The sequence below is a fragment of the Meleagris gallopavo genome, chromosome 4, assembly GCF_905368555.1.
Source record: "Meleagris gallopavo chromosome 4, MGAL_WU_HG_1.1, whole genome shotgun sequence".
NCBI classification, from domain to species: domain Eukaryota; kingdom Metazoa; phylum Chordata; class Aves; order Galliformes; family Phasianidae; genus Meleagris; species Meleagris gallopavo.
Genome location: NC_139407.1, coordinates 54,187,905 through 54,207,990, shown reverse-complemented (window position 1 = coordinate 54,207,990; position 20,086 = coordinate 54,187,905). Strand labels below are relative to the sequence as shown.

Here is a 20,086-nt window from a genome sequence, read left to right as displayed (position 1 = left end):
CAAGGAAGAAAAATGATACTGTTCATACTTAAAGTTTTAATTTAAAAGCCATGGAACTCCCACTTGGGGAGAAAAAAAAAAAATCTTGGCAGCATGCCTTGGAAACCCAGTAGTTCAGATTATCAGTGATCTTTAATTTCATTAATTCAAATCGTAATTCCCTGATGCATCTCTTACTTACATTTAACACTTCAGTGGAAAAACAAGAACAACACACTTTCAAAATTAAAGGTGAGAGTTTTACTGTGACAGAAATCTATTTTGGATTAGTTTACAGTAAGTGACTAGTCCAGATTTACGTAATATTTTGCCTTTTCCCTCCCTTAATAAGCCTTAAAACCAGTTCCAGAAGGGATCATGAAACCAGAACTTTTTTTTTTTTTTAAAAAGAAATGCCAACACAAACAAAATTGTCACCTTTTCACAGTAGTTATACAATGTATACTCCAATGTTTTGAATTAAGATAGCGAAGCAATCAAGAAACGATAAAACAAACAAGCAGCCCAGAACCTTGAATATGACAACTGTTAGCTTTTTCACAACACCAACAGTCAGGAAAGTCTGATGGGATTCATCCCCCTCCTCACTGCAGTCATTTGGAAGACAACTCATGTGTTCATCTCTCAAAAGGCATTAAAGCATGAAAACTGTGAAATGTAAAAGACACCGAAAGAGCACAAAATTATGGCAGTGCTGACATGTCTGGCATCTCTTCAGAAATAGCATAAGATGTTGATGCACGAGCGGGTGCAACTGCCAGGACGCCAGGAACTGGGAGTGTTTCTAGAAGAAATTGCGGTTGTAGTTGAATTAGTGGGAGTCTCATGAAAGGGGTGGAGAAGACAATCTTATTAGAAAGTTATGTTTGGCTTAGAGATCTCTGTTCTATTTTTACTGCTTCTAAATATCTGCCAACAGAACTACTGGTTTTTAGCAATTGGAATTCAGTCATCTTACTCGCTGATTTTAATCATTTTCTCTGGCAAAACTTAACCAACAGAATCAATACAGGATGTAGTTATCTATTTGTCCAAATAAAAGTTTATTTAAACACATAGAAATCCATTAGAAGGGCTTCAGTTCAGGATTTGTTGAGGTCATACGTTTCAACTCCATCTCAAAGCACAACTAAATCAGATCAGCTGCTCCACTGTTACATCCAGTCAAGTTCTGACAACCTCAAAGGATGGAGATTTTGCTGCGGAACCATGCAACCTCTTCCACTACTTAACTATTCTCATTACGAAGGATTTTCTTGTGTCCAGTTGAAAAAACTCTCTCCTCAAATATGTGATCAATTAGGCAGATTGCAACTCCTAACAAGAAAAAAGAACACTGAATGCCTGACAACCAATCCTAATGTTATTTGGTTCAAGTAAAAAAAAAAAAAGAATACTTATGTTTACCTATGGTTTGTCATGTTAAAAAAAATCGTTTTATTATAAAATTGTATGTTTCTGCGTCCAGTTGTCTGCAATTAAAAGTGCATGTATACATTATTTACCTAAGAATATACAATATTTACAATTTATCTTTTTCTGTCTCAAGACAATAAAGATTGTTTAAGTAATTCCTAAAGCATCCTGGAGGCATGAATGACACATACAACTACTGAAATAAAAATTATTTAGCTCGCAAGTACCACTGAACAACCCCTTCATTCTGAATGAAGGAAGGGCATATTGGCTACCAGGGACTCTTAACGTATAAAATGTTCCTTTTCAGAATGGACATAAAGAAATTAAGAAATTACAAAAATCCACTAATCATTATAAAAAGCCAACATCTCCCTCCTACAGCTCTATGGGGTATACACAAAAAGAAGCCCTACTTTCCCCCATTAATAAGTTTCTACAGTATTTCCAACAGTCCAGAATATTTGAACTACTCAATTTCACAACAGACATTGAAGAAAAAATTTCCTGTCTAACTCATCTTTCATAAATAGAGCTTCCAGAACTAAAGTTGATGCAGAAAACAAGTTCCTGAATATCCATAAAACCACTTTCTCTGTTCAGAAACACTGAACACATCCAAACAAGAAATACTGACACTCTCCAATCACTCATAAAGACTTGAAAAAGTCCCAGCATTAGCAGAATGCGAAGTCCACACTCTGCAGCACCATAACAACAGAAACTATAATCATAAACTGCTCTGCCTGAAAAACTATTCAGTTCTTAAATTATTTTTTTTTAATTTATTCAGGCATCTACATTTTATATATATATATATATATATGAAAAAGGACTGTCCACAAGTAACACTCCCTTTATACTGCATATTTTCCAAGCTATAATATTAAATTCTAAAAAATAATTGGTAAACCTTTGTTATTATTTAGAGTTTAATAAATATCATTTTTTTCTGGTACCTAAATATTTAACTGAAATCCACAATCTGTCTCTTCCTCCTCTCTCCCTCATATGCTCACATGTAAGGACAAATGGCACTTCAGAAAAAGATTAACTAGTCTTCCTTATCCATGCAAAGGTTCAACAGACTGCATCAGTTAAGCTGTCAGACTTTGGATAATGCTATATGAGGTGAAGCACCTACATGATGAAAAATACTCTGTTATAGACTTGTGCAAGAAATTATTTCTACAACTAAATGGCAGGAAAATCATAACAATACACAGCATTAGCAAAGCCACTGAAGATTACAGCATTTAATATCTTTTGGAACAGACACTGGTTACTAGTAAAATCTTGGACCTCTTCACTATTACTCAGCCATTAATTTCTCCCTACCAGAGTAGAGATGTACACAGTATAATCGTTTTCTACTGCACTAAACAAACATTCCATCCTCCAGTTAAACAGAAATCCTTATTTTGGTCATTACTCCCCGTTTACAAAATAAGGGATTACTGAATTGTACATGTTCATAAATTAACAAACAAGCACAAAACTCTGAACCTTTCTGTTCATAATTCTTATTTGTGGTAAGTGTGAAGTTTCAGCAGCAAGAGGTAAGCATTCTTTACTTTGAAAGGCACCACTCTGAATTATGAGCATGCGATTCCACAAACCTGATAGAAGCAACGTTTCCTTAAGCTATATAAGATTTAAAATTAAAAATAAAAAGAAATAAAAACTATTTCTATAGCCTGCCCCCCCTACTCAAAATCATTTTGGAAAAAAAAAGTTTACTCAGTCTTCTATCCAGCTATTCACAAAATTATATCTTTTTCATACAGCAGTCTTCATAAAATGGTAATTCCCTCATTGGGAGGTGAGAATAAATGATTTAAAATGTTTAAAATTATAAATGATAGGTAATTAGTTAATGAGTAGTTGCATCAATAGGTAACATGCTAATGCCTATGAGCACAGACAGAGACTGACACAAACAGGAAAATTAAAATAAACACACCTGGAAATTTTCTCAGTACTTAGTGCAACCTGGATTATCTTAGCAAATACTGGCATATATGTAATTTTATTCTCCTTTCAAAACAATATAGACTTCACTACTAAATGTAAATAGTTCCTTTTTCTACTCTTCCTCGGTCACTGAATGAAGTTTCCTTCGTATCTAATTCTAATTTTTTGTATTAAGAGAGAAAGAATCCAGTGGGAAAACAAACCCATGATTTCTTTGGACAGAACAACAGCACTGAGAAGAGCTTTGAAGTTTGAATAGAGACACACTGTTAGGGAATTGGGAGGGTGTTTCTGTTATGTATGAACGAGGCAGACACTTGAGCACTCTACCTTCTGCCAGTAGTGATGAAGGCCAGAGAAGAACACCATTCTGTACACGTACTCCCTGTTTTTAAGGCAATAAGCACACAGGCAGAAAAAGTCAAACTTCATCACCTTCCTCCTTTCACTTTACCTGCCACACACACACATACCTGAGCTCGTTTAACAGGAGATATTTGAAGGAAACAGTACATATTTCACAATTCTACCATGGATTAAATATTCTCTTTCACAGAAGCATCCACAGTTCTTTTCTAGCTGTTCTCTCTTACAATTCCCACACTTTAGAAAGTTTTCAGTATTAAGGTAATGCAAGAATATTATCATATTGTGTATATATCTTATTAAACCATATTATCTTTTCATTTTCTTGAAAGGGAAAACAAAACAGCCTGCTTTTTAGGGAGAGTTGCCAATGCCAATGTAAAAACTGAAGATTTTGAAGAGAAGGTTTGTTTCAATCAGTAGGAAAGTGACATAGCTAAGTTCAGAAGCTCTACAATAGCAAAAATAACACAAAATATCACATACACAAAAGAGACTCCTCCCATGAAGAAGGAAATCTGATATATGAGTGAAATTCAGCCAACACATTTGATTATATGATAAATAGAGGTAAATGTTTCACATTTCAAACATATCAGGTAGAAAAAAGCATGAAATTTTAACTTCTGTTATATCTTTCATTTTGCATACTCAAAAGGCATAGTGAGACTTGTGAGAGAAACAGTATGTTATTTTCTCCAACTACCACCTCTAAATCTATGCATGCATATATGGGGCTGCAGAATAAATTCAAACAAACATAGTCATCTTTCCTCAAGCTGTTTGCAATAACCTTCCAAAGTGGAGCTTTCAAGTAAAGAATTATTTTGTCTATTTTTCAGGAAAGACAAAAATCAAGGCAGAATTCAAGGATTAATAACTAATGTTACTTAATGAAGTCTCAGAACACTTTTACAGTGAGGCAAGTGCTAAACTTTCAAGTTGAAAAATTCAGAGATAAGGTGTAATTTCAAATATCAGCTGCAGTACTCTTGTCTGAACTATTGAAAATCATGATGAAATATTTTCCCTAACAAACGGTAATGTATTTAACACAACCAAGTTCAGTAAAGACTCCGAGTTTCTCTAGACAAGGGTACCCTATCAGATTCAATTCCCCCAGAAAACCAGTAAGAGAATGACTATTCAACTCTGTTTCATGAAATATTTTTATTACATGATCATCCTCTGTCCTAAAGTTACATGCACAGGTCTTAAGAACATTTAAGGCAAAAAACTAAAAAAGAAAAGATGGTCATTAATGATTAATATGTCATACCAGTTATTTTTTCCTTCATGAAGAAGACACCTAACTCTCAATAATAATTTGTTAATGCTTCCACCAGCACAAAGTATGTTATCTCATTCAAATTAAAGCACCGTATCATCTGAAAAGCTGCCTAGTCCAGATCTCTTTAAAGATGGAATGCATGACAGATTACTTACTGCTTTATTTTTCTTTTCTTGACAAGAGATATAAGAATAACCTAAAACCCCTTAAAGTGACCGGTATCAAATGGAAGAATTCTGGATTCTAACTGTATTAAACACAATTAAGACTCAGCTTCATGGAACAAATGCAAATGATCATCTCAAACTAATTAAAGTTTCAAGTATTTCCTGTCTGAAAATTGTAATGAGTTGCAAAAACTAACAATTGTCAGCAGATGCTTTTATTACCCTGAGCAGTGATGCCAAAATAACGTGTAAAGATCTAGAATGCTATCCCTGCTGATAACCTTGCCTTTTTGGCACAAGAGCTTATTTCTACATTAAAGCTCATCTGTCGGTGTAGGAGACATATCTTTTTCTCCTAGCACATGGGGGGTGGGAGGATAGAAGCATGTGAATTTATTTAGGCCAGGTGACTGGGATTGCAGCCTTCAAGTTTCAGAGGATGAATAAAATACTTTTATTCCCCTGAAGCCAAAAGACTTTGGAACTCTTCCTAGATGTTGCAAGATGATTATGAAACTGGCTACTTTCCCAGTCAAATGGCCTAGAAAAATCCCTACCTCTAAAGTTTCTGCTTGCTCCCAGGTAGATCAACCTGCCAATCCTGACCTTCTATCAGCCGGAAAAAAAGCTGACTATAACAGAAGCTACAATGCTTCTTATCCCACAGGCAATATATCATCTGAAAGGGAAAGTGAAAACAGGAAGCAAGAGAAGTTAAGAGAGGTTACTCCCATTGGGCTCACTCCCATTTTTTCCCTATACATATGATATATACAAGGATTGTAAAATAACAAGTAAAACTGTCAACATATATGCCAATAACAAACTGACATTGCATGTGCCTTCTTTTAGAGGTTATAATATATTTGCATCCTCTGGAAAAGTCACAGAATCACCAGAATTGGGAGAGACCTTTAAAGGTCATAGAATGGTTTGAGTTGGAAGGGACATTTAAGACCTCCCACTAGACCAGGTTGCTCAAAGCCCCATCCAGCCTGGCCTTGAATGCTACCCGGGAGGGGACATCCACTCTGGATAACCTATTCCAGAATCTCACCACCCTCACAGTAAAGAACTTCTTCCTAGTATCTTGTCTAAATCTACCCTCTTCCAGTACAAAATCATTTCCCCTTTTTCTGTTGCTATATGCCCTTATAAAAAACCTCTATCCAGCTTCCCTGTAGGCTCTGTTTAGGTACTGGAAGGTCATCTAGTTCATCTCCCCTACAACGAACAGGGACACCTACATCTAGACCAGGCTGCCCAGAGTACCATCCAGCCTGACCTTGAATGTCTCCAAGGACAGGGCATCCACTACATCTCTGAGCAATCCATTCCAGTGTCTCACCACAGTTATTTAAAAAAAAAAAAAATAATCTTTTTTCTTATTTCCAATAAAAGTCTCCCCTCTTTTAATTTGAAACCACATCCTATCACAACAGACCCTGATAAAGATTCCATCCCCTTCCTTCCTACAGTTCCCCTGTAGCTATTGAAAGGCCACTATCACAACCTTCTCTTCTGCAGGCTGAACCGCCCAAGCTCTCTCAGCCTGCCCTTGTAGGGGAGGCATTCTATCACTTCAGTCATTTTTGTGGCCCTCCTCCAGACATACTCCAACAGGTCTACATCTCTTCTGTGCTGAGGACTCCGTGTCTGGATGCAGTACTCCAGGTGAGGCCTCACCAGAACAGAGTAGAGGGGCAGAATCACCTTTCCCAACTGAAAAGATGGCCACGCTTCTTTCAGTGCAGCTCAGGATATGGTTGGGTTTCTGGACTGTGAAGGCACACTGCTGGCTCACATCCAGCTTGCCATCCACCAGCAGGTTCATTTAGGCAGGGCTGTGCTCTATCCTCTAGTTCCCCAGGTTGTATTAATAGTGAGGGCTGCCTTGACCCAGGTGCAAGATCTTGTATTTTTCAAACCTCATGAGGTTCACTGCTCAAGCCTGTCTAGTCCTCCGTGGGTGGCATCCCATCTCAGGCATGCTGACTGCAACACACAGTTTACTGTCACCTACAATCTTGCTGAGGTAGTGTGCAATCCCACTGTCAATGTCATTGATGAATTTTCAGGGTTGGCTGGCCATTCTCGTTCTTCTTGTTTGGTTTGATTTATGTGGGTGGGGTTTTTTTGGTTGGTCAACTGGGTTTCAATTTTTTTTCATTTACACCTAAATTAATTGGTTGTAACTTTAGCTGAGTTCCTTTTTTGCTGTTAAATAAAACTCATTTTCATGAATTCTTAACTATATTAACACTGCAATCACAAAAAATAACATTCAAATAAAACAAACATCTTGATACCGAAGTTATTAATGAAATAAACAGAATATAAAACTCTTATTTTGAAGTGAAATATATTTTAAAGAAACACTTACAATCTTTCAAGAAGGTTTAATCCAGAGAAGGAACAATTCTTCAGCTCTGTTATTTTATTGTTGCTCAGAATCCTGGAAATAAGAACAGAAAAGAACACTATTACAAATTGAATAACAAAATTATTTGCTATATTATTTGCTAAATAAGCTGAGCAGTCCTTCTATGCATTACTTCTTGCTCTTTGAAGGACCGCATGTAACTGCAAGTTTCTTCTTCCATACAGTACCCTGTTTCAAACAGCAGTCATCTGCAAATGCAAATATCCTCAAGATATGAAATCTCATGGATGCTTCCTTACTTCGAAGGTTGCGCTTTCTACTTCTGTCACATTTTTTCCTATTTTCCTTCTGAAACAATTCTTGAATACCATTCTGGCATCCAAAACATTCCTTAGCAAAGGGTTTCACAACACAAAACATTAACAAAGAACACCTCATTTCCTTTGCTTTCATCGTGGCTCCTACCAGCTTCCTTCAATGCTATAAGGGAGAAGCACTAAAGCAAGCAGTGATCAATCCATACCTATCCTCTCTTTGCCACACACAATTGTGTATAGTCCCAGACTGCCTTTTGCCAGATGGGAAGATGCATATTTTCCTTAATTACTTCTCACACAAGAGTCATTTAGTACTTTCTTACTAGTTTCTGAGCTTTTTCCAGTTTTATTAATTCAATTAACTCAAAATTTGAGACAAGACTACAAAAACTGAAATAGCTCAAGGCTTGGAAAAGTTACAAACCTACATAGTGATGTAACAGTATTTTATTTTGTTCCCTTTTGTTTTCCCAACAATTCTTAACATCTGGTCTGCCTTCACCACTGGTACTGAAAACTGAAGTACGCTCGTCAGCCCAGTGCCTGCCAGCTCACATAACAATAACCAATATTGTTACCAATAATTTTTTTTTACTTCCCTAGTGTTCTGCTTCTGCCATTTTGCTGCCCAGTTATTGGGTTCATAAACTTCTGAAATTCATTGATTTATCCTCATCCTTATTAAGTAACTGAAATTGTCACCTCAAAAACCCTCTTCCACAGGTCACTAACAAATATATTATACATTTGAGATCTGAAACACTCAATTCCATTGAGAACACTGACCATTTACTTCCACTTTTGCTCTCATCTTTCAGCAATTTAGCTATTGATACAATGTTTTCTCATTTTGTGCTGACATTTTTTTTTCAAAAGCCTTTGGCAAGGGACTGCAAGATGCCTTTTAGAAAATGTCCTATGTCTCACTCCATCAACTGGATCATCTTTGTCAATATTTTGCTGATTGTGAAGAACTTCCCACAACAGGATATATAGGTTCATTCTAAGTGCGACTTCAGTCATCCATCATTTGACTCTCCATCCCCGAGTTCTTCTAAAAGCTCTCCAGCGAACACCGTCTCATCCTGTAAAATTTATTCACTCTGTCAATCTCTTCCATAACTTCAGCTACAGTCACTTCAGTTTCTGACAGATCCTCTATCAAATACGTCCTGCAGATCCAGCAAGTCTGTTCTCTTCTTCACCAGCACCAATTATATCCTCAGGCTGGATCACACTGCTTCAGCACTAACAACTGCCACTAGGAGATTTTCTCCACTCTGCTACATCTTTCAGATCTCCTACACTGTAGCAATAAAAACAAACACACCTTTCCTCCAACGCATAAAATTCATTATCTGATGACAAGGTTTAGTACTTCTAAACACATCAAGAAGATGATGAAACTAAAATACAGGGATACCTTCTATGAAAACAGCATCATTTTGACACAGCCATATATTACACTGAAAAATCTGGAGAAGAAAACTACTTTAAGACTGCCACAAGCATCTACGGTTTCAACAAACAGTGTAGGCAGCTTTTTTGTCTCAAAGCTTTGGCTTTGAGTCAGTGTCTCTTAATCACACACGTGTACAGGGTCTAGACAGCTGAACAATTTTTGTGAAATTCTGTAGGAATCTTTCATTCTGACAGGCAGGAGGTTTGAAAATTCTTGAAGTTAAAACTGAATCAGTCAACCAAGGTAACAGTCCTGATGGTGAAAGGAGATCCTATCTTTTCTCCTATGCCAGTTACACCACGTATTTCTGCAGCTGATCTCTAGTCATCTCTGGTGCCCAATGCTCCATAAGCAATGCTAAGCTGCAGAAACACCCAAGCATCTTTCAAGACACTAATGTACACATCTACTACATAAGCATGATCGTCACAGCATTCCAAACAGCCAGTCCTGGATGAAAACTGATCACAGCACTGAATGGAAAGGTAAAAGAGCAAGAAAAATGCTTATTTTTAAAAATATACAAAAAAATTTGCTATTATACAAAATAATTTGCCTATATCGCCTGTAGCTTGACACTCTGGTGGATGTTAAAAAGAAAAATTAGCTAAAATTGCCCCTCGTCTGTTTCCGTGATAACCTAAATGACTCAACAAATAACATATATACACACACACTCTGTAAGTTTCAAAGACAGACGTACAAGTTGAAAACTCATGGGTGATCTCACTGCATCAGGGAAGATCCAAAACAGAGAAGAATCAAAATATATATTTCTGAGACTGAAGTTTGGCAAGGCAGAATGCTGATTTTTTAGTAGTAGAAGCAAGAGAAAATTAAATAAATAAACAAAATCTTTGGCACAGAATGCCTGAAATACTATTAATACTGAACTGAAGTGTTAAAATTAGTACACCTTGAAGTCTTGAAGCTATTTTTACTTTTACTCTGAGAGAGGTTTCAACCTAGGCAGAAAGAAGAAATAGCAGGAAGGTACAGGATTTATTTTGCAGTCTAAACCAATCTGAACTAAGTACACATTTATTTCTGCATCTTTCCTGGTTCCAGAAACATACACAGAAAGGAATAAAATGAATAAAAAGAAATAAATGAAGGAGCTTATGAAAAAATTTCATTATTACTTAAAGCAAACAGAATATAAGGCATAACAGCAGCAGCAAAACAAAACAAAAAAACCACCAAAGCCACAAATCCAATTTAGGTCTATGGTTAAAAAGAAAAAAAAAAAAACCATGAGACTTAGAAAATACCTCAGTCTACACAAGCAAGCACACTACAGTCTTTGGTGGCACAAAAATCTTTTGTATTTTAGTTGTAATTGACTTTGTTTCATAACGTAATGAATTTGTACTTTTTCCAGAAAAATAAACAAGCAGCTATTTAAGATGGAACAGAAACCACTTCAAAAGTAGAAGCAACTGAGTGAACTAAATTTGTACTAAATAAAAAGTACAATTCTGTTAAAAAAAATCAGTTTTCTGACATGGCCTATAAATAATAGGCCTAAAGTAGAAGCCTTTAAATATCTGAGCACTAGGTATATTTGTCTCTGGAGTGTGATGTACAAATTATAGTCAGCCTGATTTAGTATTTTCTGTGGAAGCTGTTAGTTGCTCAACCATAAAGGTTTAGTACAATAAATGATAGATTTTACAACACTCCATATAACCTAAGACATTTCATCATACTTAATGCTGTAAGTGTAATCTTTAAAAAGTGCAGTTTAAAACTTGCTATTAATATACTTAGTCTATACATTATTAGAAGTGTTTAGGGATATGGCATAACACAACAAAACACCATAAAGCACTCACTTCGAAGTAGACATTTTATATCCACTTCTACAATTCTTGTGCATTAATATACAGTAAAATGATGGACTATTATGTACCACTTAGATACAGACAATTATTTGTGATCAATAATAACTTCAAGTTATCAGTTTAAGAACATAATTCTTCCTAAGAGGGAAGTGATTCAGAAAATACCTGAACTTTTCCATCATTAAGAAGTTTAAAGGGAAAAATCATAGAGAAATCTCACTCATTCTCATCTTGTTCAATTCTTCTGTAAGAAGTGACCCAACAGAAATGATGCACCTGGATGATTTTTGAAGATGTTCCCATAGCCAAGCATCACCAATGCACTGTATGCCTCATAAGCTACAGATCAGATATTGGCTGTACTCGTGGTTTTGGGTTTTTTTTGTTGTTTGTTTGTTTTTTTTTTTGTTGTTGTTGTTTTTTTTTAATATCGAGAAAACCTGCTTGAATCAAACGTGTTTTGCTTGTCCACTACCCATCCCCTGTGTAAGAATACAAACTGGGATGTGGAACTACCACATACAAATATACTACAGCATTAACAGGAAAAGGCAGCTGAAAAGCAGGTTCTGGACAATGTCTCAAAGCCATCTTCAAATATTTCCCTTTTCCTTGGAATGGAATTGCTGTAAAGAGGTAACCTGAAACAACACAGTAACAATCCTCTTCCCATAGGAAATAAAACAGAAAGACTACCCCAACTTCTCACTCATCCGATAAACAGTGCTGAAGTTTTCCTTCATCAATTATAGCCTGGTTTGGAAAGCCTTGCTTTCACTTTACTCCAGAGCTTAGTAAAACTCTGCAAAGAAACTCACCTCTGACTCATTAATTGGCAAGATCTTTGGCAACAGATGCCCAACTGCTACAATGCAAAACACTTAGATCACTTACAAGCAGATCAAGTTGCTGCCATCAGCCTTTTCTTTATGATAGTGCAGTAAAAGGGGGAGATAAATAAATAAAAATCAAGGCTTGTTTTGTCTTTACCTTTAGAATGAGGTAATAAACACTGTGCACAAAAAGTTTTGTCTTAATAAAACTACTACTACTAAGCCAGGAATCAGCTAGTCAGGAATACATCTCCAAATTCCACAAGTGAATCCTTTCATAGTACGCTACTGAAATACACAAATCCATTAACATGACAAAACAGCCAAAATGGGCTCCAAGAAGTACAAAGAATGGGAGATGGTGTAACTTTAAGCTGAATGTTGAAGTAGCTTTCAGAACACAATTTAAGAGACTCAAACTGAGAGCCAGGAAGCAGACAATAGATCATTTCATGGTGATAGTTGGATACTCTAAGGACTGGGAAAGTGGCCACCAGCAAAAATTAGGCTAAAATAACCATCTGTACCATCCTTCCTGTTGAAAGCAGTGAACATGCAAAAACAAACATTTTTCAAAGTTTATCTTGTAGAAGCTGTGGTTTAGCAAAGACATAAAAACAATATTTTTCAAGAGTTAGTAGTTTGCCTTCTAGAGAGTTACTGGTGTCAAAAGCAAAGCAGCATCAAGTAATGCACTGTGCACATCATGAACAGTACTTGCTTAAAAGTAAACCCTGGAATGAAAACAATCTACAAGCTATTACACAGAAAAATCTTTTCAAAGCCCCTACTAAAGGAGAACAAAACCAACACAATTAGGGAAGCATTTCCAAAACAGAAGTTCACAACAGATAAAGAATCTTCTGTGCTATGTTATCACTATGCACATTAGGTAATATTAAAGATTATGAACTAAAACACAAAGAAGTAATGAAGTTACCAAATTAAATCTGTGTCTATTTATATATTTTCATTTTTTAACTGGAAATGTATTAACTTCATACGAAGTAATGACTAACCTTTATTTTTCCCGCATAATCCCAGCGTCTTTAATTTATAAAGATAACGATGCAGGTTCTGTATGCTGCTATTCAACATGTGCCTACATGCTTTATTCATTACATTTAAGGACAGAAATCTAGATTTCTAGTGAAATATAGTGCACATCACTAGAATAGGTAACAAAAATAAAACCACACACTACATGAAAACCATCTTGGAAAAAAAAAAAACAAAGGCAACAACGAATCACAATGCTGCTGAAAAAGACAGTACCAAAGCAAGAAATTATAAGCTTCACAACCAAATCTTACTTTCTAGTAGTCAGCCTAGGCTGGAAAGCCTACCTAGGATAGAAAACCAGGAGTAAAAGCAGCATCCAGCCTTTTCCCACACTGGGATGCTGGTCCTAAAACTAACCAAAAGCACTGGCAATCTAACCCCTGTGTGCCCATGACATCCTCAGAGACTTCTTCCAAGTTCTCTTCCAATCCCTCTGTATCTGTAGCATCTGCATCAGTTTGATGATTGAGTTCTGCTGCAAACCTCCTGCCTTACTCCCCTTCCTTCTGTTCCTTCCTGGCTTTCTCTTGTCCAACAGATGCACATTTTTTTAGGACACTCCTTCTCATTTCAGTGCAAGCTTAGCCTACTCCTCCAACACCCAAATACATATGAAGCAAAATAGCTCACCTTACAGGGGACATGGCACATGCAAGTCTAGCCAGACCCTCTTAACTTAAGCTGCTACAGCCAGTACATTCTCTAAGTCCTATCACAGAAATATTAATTATAGCATACGCCGTCAAACCCAGTCTCATGTGTTTACATTTCCAGTGAGTACATTACCCGATAAGAAAGTACTTTGTCTAGACATGATTTGTCTAGACATGTTTGCAGGTACCTCCTGTCAACTGTTAAGACGCAGACACATTTTGGAGAAGAATTTATCTCCTAGCCCTATAGAACTTAACAGGTTTGGAACAGTTTAGCTCCTCGGATTGATTGCATGTGGAGCCATACAGAGAAGGAAGAGCAAGCCACCCACAGAGCCAGAGCCTGGAGGTAAAGGTGCGTGCCCAGCAGACCTGCTTGGGCAGCAGCGCTTCAGTCAGCTAACATGGATATCACTTTCTGCTGTCAGCGGTGAGACTTTACTTCCCCGTTCCTTGCTCCAAACCACCGCTGTGTCAGAAGCAGTAAGAGCAAGAGGCACAGAGCTGTAACACATCTACTCACTGCCAACCACAGAAATGGGCAGATTTAACAAGACCATCATCGCTGTTGCGAGGGTTCTTTTTGAGGGCTGCTGTTGCCCTGAAACATGACTTTGAGGCAGTAGATAGTGCTAAGAGATTTCTGAAATCATCCTGCCAGAAAGACGAGCACAACTTATGAGCAAATTCTGCCAACTGCTAAGTTGCAGTGTTAAATCTGTTCTGTAGCAACATGGGTTAATTCATAATAAATAAGCTTTTTAATCTGTCAGAAAAGTCTTGTTCATCTCCTCAGATGGCAATACCACAACGCATGGACAAAACAGAAGAGTTTTCCAAGGTACTGTTGGATGATCCGTTTCTTCGTGGCAACCAGTTCCGAATTCTACAAAGATTTTCTGGGTAGCGATTCTATTTCTAAGGACTCTTGCTCATCTCTCACTAATCCAGTTGTACCCCCTTCAGCACCTTATTTACTCTACTTTCACTGCTTCCAGAGCCCTTCTGATCTCTCACCTCCATAACTAACAAGCACATGCAAAGAAGCTCCCCACTCCCTCACCCCTCCGCAGCTGCCTGCCATAGTTTCTGCTCAACCAACAGAGCTCTGGCATCCCAGACATGCAAGGGCAGCCTGGGTATCTGTGGGACTGCACTGCTTTGCATGCTGGACATGCTCGTGTCTTTGCTGAAGGAGGAGCAATGCACATAAACAGTAATGAATTGCCACTAAGTGCAGCAAGACATAGTAGTTTTCACTGCCAAACAGCCATACAGTGACATTTAAAGGTGAAAATAAAATTCTCACTTGTTTACTGTTAAAGAATTTAAGTATTTTACAACGTAAGATCTAAAAATTATTAATATGTCATCATAGAAAGGTAAGTATGCTTTAAGTATCTTCTCTGATGTTCTTAAAACAACTTACTGTTGTGAATGAGAAGAAAAGCTCAACTGGTTCTAATCTCCATGAGTTACTTGTACAAAGAAAGCACTTAAACAGTGTAGATTTAGAAATTATAGAGATTATAACAGTATGTAAAGACTAACTACTGAAGCAGTAATAATAAATCCATGAACCTGCAACATATGTGGCCCATGTTAAGTACCTATGGGACCCTTCACATTCTAAAAACAAACAAACAAAAAAAAACAACTGATCTTGCATCTCCCAACTCATTTTAAATTACAAAAATAAGATCTAAAAAGTGAACAAACTGCAAGCAAAAACGAATGAGACATGCAGTTGTTCATTCCTCATTCATCAATGCAGCACAAAATCTACTCGTATTTCTTCAACTCTTAATTTAACTTTACATTTAAAAGTTCTACGATTCTGTATATTTGCAGAACAAAACCAGGCATACTAGATATGAACAAATGATCAAAAAAAGAAGAAAAAAGTGTTAGCACTGAAGTTGAAAATACCAATTCTTGAGGCTAAATAGTGAATGACATATTGAAATATATGTATAAAGGGCACTACATATATGGCTATCTTCTTGGGGAATAAAAGGTTTTGGACAATTCCATATAAATATCTTAGCTGCAAAAATTAAGAAATTCAATTCTGCCTCATTACAAAATTTTAAATTTGTTCTCGAGAATTTCGCAGAATTTACCTCTATCCTCTCTAGCAGTAATCAATACGTAGTTCCCATTCAAAATCTAAAAGCCTATCACATGCAACAATTGCCTACAGTTGTACCCATTATAAAAAGCCACATTTAACTTTGTCATGCATTGATTAGAAGTATAATAACCTTCTTGAAATGGACTTAACACAATTCAAATATTTATATGGAAAAATCTCAAGAAATATTAGTCTATATTGATGTCACCATTATTGCATGGAGGTTATTACCAATGACAATCACCATATATATGACAAATATATGAACACATGTATATAATAATCACCATATATTCACTATATACATTAAAGACTTTACTACAGTACTACAAGAAACAGCAGAACACTATACAAATTTGAGTGCCTCAGTGCACACTTAATAAATAAGAAAATGATCATAATTATTTAGGCAGAACAATATTACAAATTAGAAGAAAACACTGTTCAAGTTGTGAGCTAAGTTTTCTTGCAGTACTCAAATATACATGGGAGCATACATATTTATAAAAGAACACTGTACATACTCAATACTGTGTAATAACAACCCCACCCACAATGATGAATCAATGCTGAAATAGGATATAAAGTAAAACATTATGTGATTTTCAATGTGGAGTGCGATCTTCTCAACAAGGTAAAAAAAAATGTACACAAGTGATAGGCATACACTGTGTAGATCTATAGTAGGCACATACTGTATAGATCAACAAGAATAAAAGCCTCACAGAAAATGAACCACCACCAACAGCTCTTGCAGGTTGGATGCCACCAGTAAACTGTGGCTGTGACAATTCTCTAGTACTGCACTGTCTCCGTATTGCCACGTATTCTTGAGAAACACATATTTTGCACAGTTCACGTATCCAACGACTGAAGAAAATTTTAAGATAAGTTTTAATGGGAGTTATTAGCCTTTTGTGTCTTCAAAAAAATGTTATCACTGTTGAAGTTATTAGTATAGAGCACTTACAACAGTCTCAGATAGACTACATTAACAAAAAAGGGATTAGCTGTCAAGAGTACCATTCAAGTTAATAATGGAAATGTACTTTAAAAGAAAGAAGAGGGAAACCTCCACTGAATACATTTACATTTATGCCAGTTTTTCCTGTTTGACAACTTTTTTTTTTGTAAAGGACACTTTCTCTAACACATAATAAAAGCTCTAAAAAGGAAAACAAATTAATCAAAATAGTTTAGCAAAAAATAGATGATGCCTTAAAAAAGGAAGAATATTAATAACCATAAATATAAGTCACTCTATGATAACAATATGCTTTATTTTTAAAACTTGAAGATCCATTTACCGCAAGTAGGAAAAAATTACTCATGTAACTACACACAGTTACTGTAATTACAGTGCAATCACATGCTGTGATAGGAGTGATTCCTTGTGATATGAGTGATCTTTTGCTATGAAAAACTGGGAGTTTAGGAATTCAAGTTAAAAAAAAAAAAAAAAAGGAGAAGCTTTGAAGGTACTTGGAAGGCCAAATAAATATGCCCTTGAGTTGCTTAATGGATGTAGTTTGATATTCTTATATGTGGGAAGTGGGCAAAAAAAACGTGATATTTTTACATGGTTCTCAATAGCAATCCAGTTAACTCTATCTTTGAACAGTTCTGAACACAAATCCAGGTTATGGCTTGTAAATGCTTGTAAATGCTAACTTGCAAGTGCAAACACTGATATTCATATGTTCCTTTCAGAGCATCTGGCTAAGCAAAGCTGTTTGCAAGTCAGTAAAGCTTCTGTTTCAAAAACATTGTTCTTCACTGACTATACATGCATTTCCTCCATTCATTTACATTCCTATAGGATAACTTTTATGTAAATCAGTGACCAAAATTCTCAACAAGGATTTTAACTTCATTGGCTTGTCTTCAGCAGGACAGCACTTTGTTCAACAGAAAAAGTTGTGAAATCATCAGTTGAGCTTGCATCAAAGAAACAACAGCAATGGTAATCTTATCTCAAACTTCTACTGCACGAGGTATAGCATGCTCCTGCTCCTTAAACGTGAATCATTGCAGTGACTTCACTATCTACTGAAATATAGTAGACAAAGAATGAAGTTACATTCACCCAGTTATATTATCTTCACACCAAAAGCATCTCATCTGGCCGGTTAAACTACAAAGGTCAAAGCAATGTGGGATGTTCATGTAGGTACACCCTTCATTTGCATCCCAATCACTTTTTATTATAGAAGGCTAAGAGTCCCTTCCTTGGCCATAACTAAAGGTCAAATTTCAAGGTGAATGTGAGTAACTGCTTAGCAAAGCACTAGCTAATTCTAATTAGACTCTAAAGGAATCTCAATTTGCAGTCCTAAATCCTAAACATTCCTTATTCTCCTGTACACATCCCTCTATACTTTAAAGCACTTATTTCAGTGTTTTCTTCTTCAACCACAAAACAACCTTACTTTAACCTTTATTAATTGAAATAGTTAGGGTTTTATTTTTTTCTGAATTGTAACTACAGATTCTAAGTAATTGTAACCAGTAGTGACCTAAATTTCTAGGGCAATGAAAGGTTTTGTGGCAAACAAAAGCCAGCCATTTCCTAAATTGTGACCTTGCCAAACCTACCAAAGCCATTATTAACCACCAACTACAACAATGCGCAAGAACTGGGATGCAAACTTGTTTATCCTCATTTCCATTGATTTTCTTTTCCTCACTTTTTAGACAGTTTTATCCTCAAAAATATGTCAGAAGGAAAAATACAGAGGTGTAACTGCTAAATGCACAGCAGTTCATCTATTGGAAGTGCAGGAGTTTGAACAGTGATGAGAATGGAATCAAGATTCTCAAGAATAAACACTTGACTCCTTCCCAGCTCACTCCCAGAAAAACAAGACATTGTTTATATAAAACTACACAAATGTCCTCATATTTAAAATTGCTTTGCGCAAAATAAAAACCAACATAAAAGAAAATTAACTGAATTAAAACATAACTGATTTACACAACAGTGATCTATTTTCAGCTACTTATCTCTGCAGTGATCCACTAATCCAAAAAGCTATAATAGAAGTAAGACTTATCTTAATAGAAGAATCCCACAAGAATCAAGATTCAAGATAATTCAGGGCAGTTTAATCAGAAAACTTTCCACTACCCACCAACCACTGCAGTTCCAAGTATCAGCTTGGAGAAAAAAAAAAAAAAAAGAAGTAATTTTGGAAAAAGATTAGATAACAATTAACTCAGCCACTATTAAACAACATTTTAGTGAAATTGCACATAATGGGACATGGCAACCCAACTCATAAATCACCAACGTTTTCTAACGAGGTTAACGCTGACTCGGTACAATGATCTCAGAGATATGGAAAGTTACACCTCAGAAATGAGGAAACCTGAAAGATTCCAAAACACAACCACTGCGTCCACTTACTTAGAAAAACCAGAAGCATCAGTTTAATAATCTTTGTCTAATATTTAAGTAAATTTCAAAGCGTGCATTCACATTGATTCTATCAACACTGTTATGATATTTACCAGAGAAAACAGCAAGAAACAATGTGTTTCCCAGTTAAGTCATTTAAAAAGTTAGGAGTACTGAAGGAAAAATCTGTTTCAGAAGTAGGAATGCACTTCAAAGGATGGCTAGAAATGAAAGCAACTAATTACTGTATGAAGATATGCTCTAGATAACGAAGGGGTATGAAGAATCAAAATGAAATGAATTCTGCCAAATTCTTCTGTCACTGCAATTATGAACAAAGGTCCATTCACAGCAAGGATGCTATATTTGATATTTGCTTGTCTTTCACAGTAATCACAGCTGTGACTCCAAGCTTTTTGAATCAAAAGACCCCCACTGTCAACTTCAGCGTATCACCCAGACTAACACATACTTTTATCTTTTTTTTTGTGGATAATACTGTATTTTTAACAGCTTATCAGCTGCATAGCACTTACAGCTAACAAAGACCAAAATCAATTTGTTGATCAAAGAGCTGTCACCTTTCACTTTTTGCTTTCCTTTCTACTTCAGAAACTTCACACAGAAATATTTCTGGTCACTTCTCACAGGTCATTTAAATATATTCTGATCCCTTGCACACTGACAAGCTGAGGGAAACTACTTAGGACCTTTTTTTTTTTTTTTTTTTTTTTCGGTCTTCCCCTTTCCCACTGACTGGCCCTTATGACTAGGGTACACATCTCAC

General features: G+C 36.1%; 1 protein-coding gene across 22 annotated transcripts in view; it reads right to left on the bottom strand.

Moving 5' to 3' along the window:
• ADGRA3 (adhesion G protein-coupled receptor A3) overlaps positions 1 to 20,086 on the bottom strand; it is a 108,612-nt gene that overhangs the window by 38,506 nt on the left and 50,020 nt on the right. For all 22 annotated transcript variants that reach the window (XM_085223399.1, XM_085223388.1, XM_085223385.1 and 19 more), the window contains one exon: positions 7,598 to 7,669. In XM_085223399.1, the coding sequence (XP_085079525.1) occupies positions 7,598 to 7,669 (72 nt within the window). The remainder of the gene's footprint in view (positions 1 to 7,597; positions 7,670 to 20,086) is intronic.